At 44.1% G+C, this 8,528-nt stretch overlaps 1 protein-coding gene across 4 annotated transcripts in view; it reads right to left on the minus strand.

Moving 5' to 3' along the window:
• Positions 1 to 3,196: 3,196 nt before the first annotated feature.
• jarid2b (jumonji and AT-rich interaction domain containing 2b) overlaps positions 3,197 to 8,528 on the minus strand; it is a 93,090-nt gene continuing 87,758 nt past the window's right edge. For all 4 annotated transcript variants that reach the window (XM_058618360.1, XM_058618358.1, XM_058618357.1 and 1 more), the window contains 10 exons: positions 7,577 to 7,669; positions 7,309 to 7,427; positions 7,073 to 7,143; positions 6,870 to 6,984; positions 6,632 to 6,737; positions 6,318 to 6,500; positions 5,442 to 5,572; positions 5,141 to 5,327; positions 4,670 to 4,777; positions 3,197 to 4,496 (listed from right to left, as the gene is read on the minus strand). In XM_058618360.1, coding sequence (XP_058474343.1) covers positions 4,260 to 4,496; positions 4,670 to 4,777; positions 5,141 to 5,327; positions 5,442 to 5,572; positions 6,318 to 6,500; positions 6,632 to 6,737; positions 6,870 to 6,984; positions 7,073 to 7,143; positions 7,309 to 7,427; positions 7,577 to 7,669 — 1,350 coding nt within the window. In that variant the 3' untranslated portion in view covers positions 3,197 to 4,259. The remainder of the gene's footprint in view (positions 4,497 to 4,669; positions 4,778 to 5,140; positions 5,328 to 5,441; positions 5,573 to 6,317; positions 6,501 to 6,631; positions 6,738 to 6,869; positions 6,985 to 7,072; positions 7,144 to 7,308; positions 7,428 to 7,576; positions 7,670 to 8,528) is intronic.

Here is an 8,528-nt window from a genome sequence, read left to right on the forward strand (position 1 = left end):
TAATAAGGAACTGCAGGATCCTCCGATAGTTTGCACGTAACAATGTGTAGTGAGTGAAAATAGTGAGAAGACCTCCTCCACTGTCTGTTTGCATCTTTTATCCACAGCGATTAGTTTCTTCTTCTTGACAATAGTCCCTGTGTACAATGATTAGGTCACAACAGCAATGCAGGCGTTTGTGCTTTCATTTACGCGTTTGGTTTTCAATTCCCACTCAGGTTCCTGCCCGTGAAATGAAAGAAAATGACAAAAAAGTCCAGAGACAGTGTCCTGTCGTTTGAATTAGGTTCACAAGAAGATATCCAAAGAACATTTGAATTAAAAAACACAATAAATATGCTTATTACTGAGCATTATTGTCTATTGTGCAGCAGCAGTTAACACCTCACATCCAGAGAGTTCTGAGTCTGACTCTTTGCATCATCATGGCTGGAAAAAATTATACATTTTTTTTGCATATTGGGCTATCAGTGAATGACTATTTTACTCCTGGAGATTGAGAAGTGTAAGGTTTTTTCTTCATAATTTTATTATTTTTGATGGTTGACAAAATGTTCTCAACCGTGCACATTAGGCAGAAGCAGGATTGACAATTAGATATGTTCCCCTAATTGATCAGTGCTAGTTTGATACTGTAGGAAGCCAGAGTATGTGGAGAGAACTGACATGCACAGTCCACCAGTTCATGTGGCTCCAGCCCTTCCTCCTCCTCCTCCTCCTCCTCCCTCCTCTGCTCTGAAGCTTTATAGTTAATGGAGCGATGGATTAGTCTGCCAATCATTTCTTAGCAAAAGTCTTCTTACTCGTTAAGAAGTCAGCTAAAAAAAAAGAAGAAGAAGCAAAAATACTGAAGATGGAAAGCATTTCATTCTGGGTGTTTTTGCTCATTGCTTTCCCGTCGGCCGACTCATCTCGTCTGTTAAAGGTCGGACGTCAAAAGAGATCAAGTGACGTAGGACGACGGCAACTCTAAATCGCAGAGAGAGAGACACACAAGCAGGTTGGAGAAAAAAATGACAGTGAATTGTCGGTAAGTTTTTATTAAACCTTAAGTACAAACTGCAAAAGTAAAAAACTGTCAATATAACCAACATGAGACTCTCTTTCCAAGTGGAGGGAAAGGCCGAGATGCGGCACTAATAAATTAAGTCACCAGAGACCCCACTGTGAGCAAGTATTTCATACTGTAGAAAATGGAAGAAACAAAATCAAAAGACCTGACAAACAAAAGAATCCCATCAGAATAAAATATATTGTAAGGCCATAAAAACTTGACAACCACTTTTTATTGTTGAAAACACCCGACTTGGTATTTCATTAAATAGTCCTAAAACAGTTCAGTCTTCTGCGAGGGACGACAACCAACAAACTGGATTATAGGATTTTTCCTTGACAGTCACCACTGGCAAGCTCAGTGCAACATGAGTAGCTACTACATTTTTTGTTGAATTTTCAGTAATGAAAATGTAAAAACCCATTTTTTTTATTTTTTTTTTATTATTTTTTTTTTTTAGTGAACACATCTTTTTTTCCCTTTTCTTTAAAAAAGTAAAGCTAAACAAACAAAACTAGGTTGGGGGGGGGGGGGGGGGGGCAGTCGTTGGCTACTCAACATCTTTCTTAGTGATATAAGCAGCACTTAAAATTTTTATACACGTTTACCAGAGCAACCCTGTAAGCATCAAACTCACACAGATGAAGAAAGGGGAAATGTAAGGCTTTTTCTTCATCAAGCGCACTCCTCTCCTCGGGAACTTCTCTCTCGCTCTCCTCTTTAGTCCTTCCCTCCTTTCTTTCTTCCTTAACCCCAGAAAAGGCTCAAGTATTTAAAGAAATTTACAGGATTATGTACAAAAAAAAAAAAGTTGATGTTGTGTTTGTGTTGGACTTTTTCCTCTCTCTCTTAAAAAACAAAAACACTCAACAATAAATCTGAAAAGGGGAAACAAATGCAAAAGTCAAAAAAAACAAAAGGACAAGGAAAAAAAAAACAACAACCTTGAATTTGATATTTCACATTTTACACACTTTGACTAGTGGCTCTACTTGAGATAACACGTCAACAAAAAAAAGAAACAACAATAATAATAATATAATATAATAATTAATGTTTACTGGTACAGGTGAAACAAGAGGACTGGAAGAATGGAATGTTAACACGATTGCACATCTAGAAGCAGAGCAGCCTGAAAGCTTCTCTGCCCTGTGGGATTGGTGGAGTGTGAGGATTTTAATTCTGTGTTGTTATACAGTAATTATAACCAACAGCACCAATAAAAATGGATCTCCTTGCTAGGGCTGAACGATATATCGTTATCGTATCGCTATCGAGATATGAACATTCAAGATATTAATATCGAAAAAGCAACGATATAAACAATATAGATTTTCCCCCTCGCTCGCCCTGCATGTACAGCTCTGGCGGTCACAGTAAACTTCATTTTTACGATTGCACTTGAATGCACCACTACGGCCAGCCAACCACAAACCTTATTTCATGCTTGCTGTGGATCGACAGCTGAAGCTAACCAATGACAAACATAGGAGGGCGGGCGGTAGACGGAGACTGAGACGCGCACACACACACACGACATACACAGCGGGAAAGAAAATGACATGAGCGCGGAAGATAATGCGGCCGGTGGCGATTTTGTGCCAAAACATAAATCATCGTATTTTGGATTTAAAAAGGATGATGTCAACCAGAGCGAGGTGTTGTGCAGGTCGTGCTTAGCGAAAATTGCGACGAAGCAAGGTAGCACAACAAACATGTTTCACCACCTGAAACAACACCATCGCGTGCTGCACGAAGAGTGTATTACAATGAGAGAAACACCGGGGACTTCTCAGTCATCCCAAAAGAAGCCCAAGCAAAGTGTGTTTACTGATGCGTTCCGTAGCGTTACACCGTATGAGTCGACGTCTACCAGACAAAGGCGTTACAGACGCTATAACATACCACATTGCAAAAGACATGGTACCCGTGTACACAGTCTCACAGTGAGTTCTCATCAATAAAACTACACTTTCCATCTGGAAAGTTTCCACAGTCTTTTGTATCATGATGTTTTTATTTTTCTGAAAAATGCTTGGTTTTCACCGAACCCGTAGTCATATCGTATCCTATCGATATCGAGATATCTGGCATGAATATCGAGATATGGAATTTTGTCCATATCGTTCAGCCCTACTCCTTGCTCAGTATCAGGCACAGTTTTCACTTGCTCGCGAAGGAGGGATCCCTCCATTTAAACCAAGAAGTGAGGTGAGCGGTGACCCGTCACGGGGTCAAGCAGCTGCAGCTCTGCCCTCTCTCACATCCACCAACGAAGAGAAACATCCACAGAAATGACAAAAAAAAACAAAAAACAACAACGTACACAGAAGACTTTTTTTTTTTGTTGCAAAAAAAAACGACAAAGCTAAAATTTTCAAAACAGAACTCGAAAAAACATATAACAATAAAACCAACATCTGTCTTTCAAGTTTTTACCTCGCGACACCAACACCCCTTATAAAAAAAAAAGCAGGAGCTGCATCATAGACGCCTAAAATCAAATCAATAAAAAGGAACTCCTCCTCCTCCTCCTCCTCCTCCAACAAGGACAGAGGGAAACTTTGGGTCACTACTTGATATCATTTTTATATCAGAAATCCAGGGAGGGGGGCGGGGAGAAAAAAAAGGCCACCTTTACATTTTGTTCGTCCCATGTTCACAGTTGGGTGATGCACGATGAGGAAGGGGGTGAGGGTTCAGTGTCATAAAGGGGGAGGAAAGAGTGATGCATTAAAGGGAGGGTGAAGATAAAAAGGTGGGAAAAGACCCATCAAGTCTTTGTTGTGACTGTTCTGAACTTAATGCTCATAATGCGAGGTGGGTGAGGTGGGTGAGGTGGGTGAGGTGGAGGGCGGGGGCTCTAAAAGTCATACAGAATAAAAACAAATTATTCTTTCACACTAGTGCAAAAAAGACAACTTGTTATCCTTTCTTTTTTTTTCCTTTTTCATATCAACAAGCTTGTCGTACTAAGGGGGGAGGTGATTTTTTTTGGGATGGAGGGACTGAGGATTTTCAAAGCTCAAAAACAAGCCATCTTAAATATCAGGCGGTGGAGGAAGGATTGACAGTGATCCTGCTTTATGTAGAAAAGAAAAACAAAAGAGAGTTGAGTGAGGTGTGTGTGTGTGTGTGGGGGGCGGTTGGAGCTGGACGCAGGGCACAGCACACACAGGGCGGGCGATGCCCCGGGCGCCCGTCCTCAGGACACAGCCGCGGCTTTGGGCATGTGGCTGGAGGACAGGCGGGACAGGGAGACCTCCACAGTGGTGCGCTTCCGTGGGCCGCGCTTAGCCGGCAACGCTTTAATGGGGCTCAAGCCAAGACAGGGTTCCCCCCCTCCTCCACTGACGACGACTCCCCCACCACCACCACCGCTACTGCTGTTTTTTAACATGGCCCGACCACACACCTGGCTCACCAAACTGTTAATTTGCTCCTGGGGGAGAGAGAGAGAGAGAGAGAGAGAGAACAACATTTAATTCTTTTATAAATCCCAAGCACAGCACTTGATCTCAGTCATGGTGAATAATCTGCTCTCTGGAGCCGTGTAAGCCGAGCTGACGTCTCCCCCTCCTGGACAGAGAGAGAACTGAGCCACCAGTCACTCACCTCGTCATATCGGTACATCATCTTAAGGCCTCTGCAGGACTTGTGCTTCTCCACATAGCGCAGTGCACACTCCAGACAGAAGACCACGTTGTCGGTCTCCTGAACCACCTGCACACACACACACACACACACACAGAGAGCCCAGATTAGCCCGTTTCAATCACTCATGCCGTCGACTCTTATTATGCCGCAGGAAAGTCAATATGTTTGTGCATATAATACAATATTGTGGCAGCTGTAGTCGATTGTTCAACGTGGTACTCGCAGAACACAACACTGGCTGAATGTGCGTGTTACTGCAGGGCATGATGCAAAATAACAGCTACACACTGAAAACCATGGTCAACCGTGCAGTCAGGAGCCTTCAGACTATTTTTAATATTGCATGGGATGAAAGTAAACGTCCCAAAATGCATCTCAACAGGCTTACAGTGTGCAAGACCCCTGTGTGTGCTCTTCCTGTGCTCTCACCATGGACAAGTAGCAGAGATGCTGGCAGATCTGGCAGCGTCTCTCTGAAGATTCCAGTGCGAGCCATTTCCCGCGGGGCTTCTTGCGTCCTTCACCAGGTGCGAGGCTGCTGTCATGCGTGCCATAGCGAGCAGAGGAGAGCAGACCCGCCTTGTAAAGTTCCTGCCGTTGGTGCAACTCTATGTTCCTATTTGGGGGGGGAGATCAGATCAACAGGTTTAGAAAACGTGCGTTAACAAATCCAGTCACGCAACATTGGCCTGCTTGTGTGTGTCTGGTGTGCGCAGTCCTGCGTCCCTACCTGAGATCTTTGAGTAGGGCGGAGATGGTGGCGAGGAGAAGGCCGTTGTCCCTCTTCGACTCAGCTGCGGCAATCTGGTACAGTAGCTTCTCCATGGAGAAGGGTTTGGCGATGCGACGACATTTAAGGTCCTGCAAAAAAAATGAAAAATAAAAATCAGAGTGAATGAGACGTTCTCGTTGTTTCTGAGCCACCGCCAAACTGTTTATGACGCATTTGTTGCCCCGAAATCCCGTCATTGTGTTCAAACCCAACCTGATACAACTGTGAAACGACTGCCGTGCTCCAACAGTACTTTACCGTCTTTAAATGTGTGTGCGGTGTAAAACCATGGACTGTGTTCACTCGCATTAAGATTCCTCCACCAACCACCAGTTGAGTCGCAGTGTAAATCAATGTCAGTCGAGACTCTTATGTAGTCAAGGCGTTTGGAAGGAATTTAATAAAAAAAAAAAAATGAAATAAGTGTATTTTTTTGATTTGTGACATAGGAATATATAAATAAAATCAGTTTGACTTGACTTAGTCGTTGCTTTGTTGTTCTTCTTCTGTTTTCACATTCACGGTCAGAAAGATCTGAGGAGCATATTTCCACCGACGTGTGAGTGGCAACGGAATTCATATTACCCTTGAGAGTCATCTTATCTGTGGCTATGAATGTAAATGGTGTGGTTGGAAGTACGTGTTCTCCTATCAGCGTAACGCCTACAATGAGAGTAAGGAAGTTTTACTCCTCTTCTGTTAGAGCCGTGATGAGGTCTAACGGTCCAGAGGCCGACTCATGATCGCAAAACAAAGAGTTCTCAAGGAATTACAAACCAAACGGCAGTGACGCAAACACTCATTTATAGAACATCCCGTTTTACACATGCTGACCTTTGCAGCCTGGTAACCCAGGTTCATCCAGTGCGGCGTGGCAAAGTGCACGGTCTCTGACACGCTGTAGCCACAGCACACTTTAGAGACAAAGGCACCTGGGAAGCAGACCACAAACTGCCCGCTTCGCTGGACCGTGCGGTAAACCTTGATACCTTCACGGCACAGCACCTCTGGAGAGATCTGGAGTGGGAGGGAAGGGAGGGGAGAGATAAGGAGGGAGGAAGAGGGTTTTACACCTTTGTAGCTCTAAATCTCTGGAAATGGGCGAATGTTCAAAGAGGTTCACGGAAATACGCGGATAAAACACTCACCATAATGTTCTTTTCCAACATTTCTAGTCCTGGGGTGCCATTGGCCTGAAGCAGTGTATGGACCACCTTGTCCAGCTTAGCCTTCTCCTCAGCAGGGACAGAATACCTGTGGTAGGAACACGCAAAGAGACAAAGACAGATGTTTTTTTTGTGGCTCTCCCATCATAAAGTTTAAAAAAGGAATTACAATCTCTACAAATACTAGTGACGCAGCTGGCAGAGCCTGGTGCTCACTTACCAAATGCAATCAGCACCAGTGTGTAAATAATCAATATATGGAAGGCGGTTTTGGTCTCGAGACCAGCATGAGGTAGAATAGACCATGCCAATGTTTAGCCAGGGAATAGTCACCCCTGAGGAGACAGAGGAGACAGAGCAGGGGTCAGACGCAGCTCAAAGTCAGAATATACACAAAAAACGTGCTTTTACGTGTTTTCTTACCAGGCACAGCACCCAGATGCCTCAGAATGGATCCAGGATTATTGGGGAGGACAGTGAGGTTCCAACCATGTCTGAGGTAAAGAGACAGAGACAGAATAGCTCAACTACAGCGTTTCGTTGGACTACTGCCAATTTAGTACAATTTCGCACACATTATGTTTACTTGTATTTTCAAAAAGACCATTTTATTTTAGCCAGAATAATTCACTCATTGTAAAAGTGTGAGGTCTACATACTTTGAGAATGGCTCTGATTTTCCTGTGGGGAAACCACTGCCATGTGTACTGGTGTCCACCTTCCCACAATGCACTGCCACATGGCTGTCTCTCTGCTCCACAGTCCTCCAGTACTCTTGCTACAGAAAGACAAAGACAGAAGGACAGCGGGTCAAGCTCAAGAACGCATGAAACAAGGTGATTTTTCATCCGACAATGAAAGGTCATCATTTATTTTTTGATGAGCACTGAAGTTACTGCGCTTTAATAAAGACGTGAGCGTGCTCACCTCGACCTCAGCAGCCCCCGGTTCCTTGTTAAAGCACATGGTCATGGTGTTCCGGGCTATCCTGAAGAAATTAGTCAAAGACACCGATTTCCCCTGCAACAAAGAGACATAAAACATCATGAGTCACAAAGGAATCTGACTGGAACAGAAGAAAAAAGCTCCACATGGTTACTGTTTTCAGTCGCGGGCGAATGGCAAATATGAAACAAGAGCGTGACTTAAAAACCTTTAAACAATATATCCATTTACGTCAGTTGACTCGAGGTTCCCTCTCCCACCATATCTGAACGTGAGGACAGCTGGTCTAAAGAACGCATGCACAAAAGTGGATCTGCTGTACATGTGGATATACTGTACATTTCCCAGGACACCTTTATTTCTGTGGCCCCCTCGCACAGCACCAGATACATTTCCCCGGGAATCTGCTGCCAGAGAGAAGCTCTGAAGGTGGCCGTAAATCTGCCAGCGCTGAGTCGAGGGATGTATGGACCCCACTAAAAAGATGTCCCTGGGAATTCTTTATCCTCTCACTGCCAATTCATCTCTCTCTTTCCTTTTTTCTTCTTCATAGGTGAGCAGATTTTTTATAGCATCAGAGCTGTGAAGTCAGGCAGTTAAATAATCCAATACAGTGGCGGCTTTGTAAGCACGGACAAGCCGGGCCAGTTAGTAAGTAGCTCTCTTATCCAGACCTTTCCTGCTGCAATTAGAGGTAATTATACCCTTGACATGCACTTTGTTCTGTGGACACATTAAATGAAATATAACCTCCTCTCGGGAACCACTCTCGGTGGAAAATACACCCAAATCTGAGCCGTGGAGAAGAGTGATGGCTCATATTTAGACAAGGCTGTCTTGTCAGCGCGGTGACAGCCATTCACCTGTCACGACGTTGAATAGTGCCTCTGTAACTCAGATGTCTACGCACTGTACTGGGTCGTACACAGGGATT

The sequence above is a fragment of the Solea solea genome, chromosome 20 (genome assembly GCF_958295425.1).
Source record: "Solea solea chromosome 20, fSolSol10.1, whole genome shotgun sequence".
Lineage (NCBI taxonomy): Eukaryota > Metazoa > Chordata > Actinopteri > Pleuronectiformes > Soleidae > Solea > Solea solea.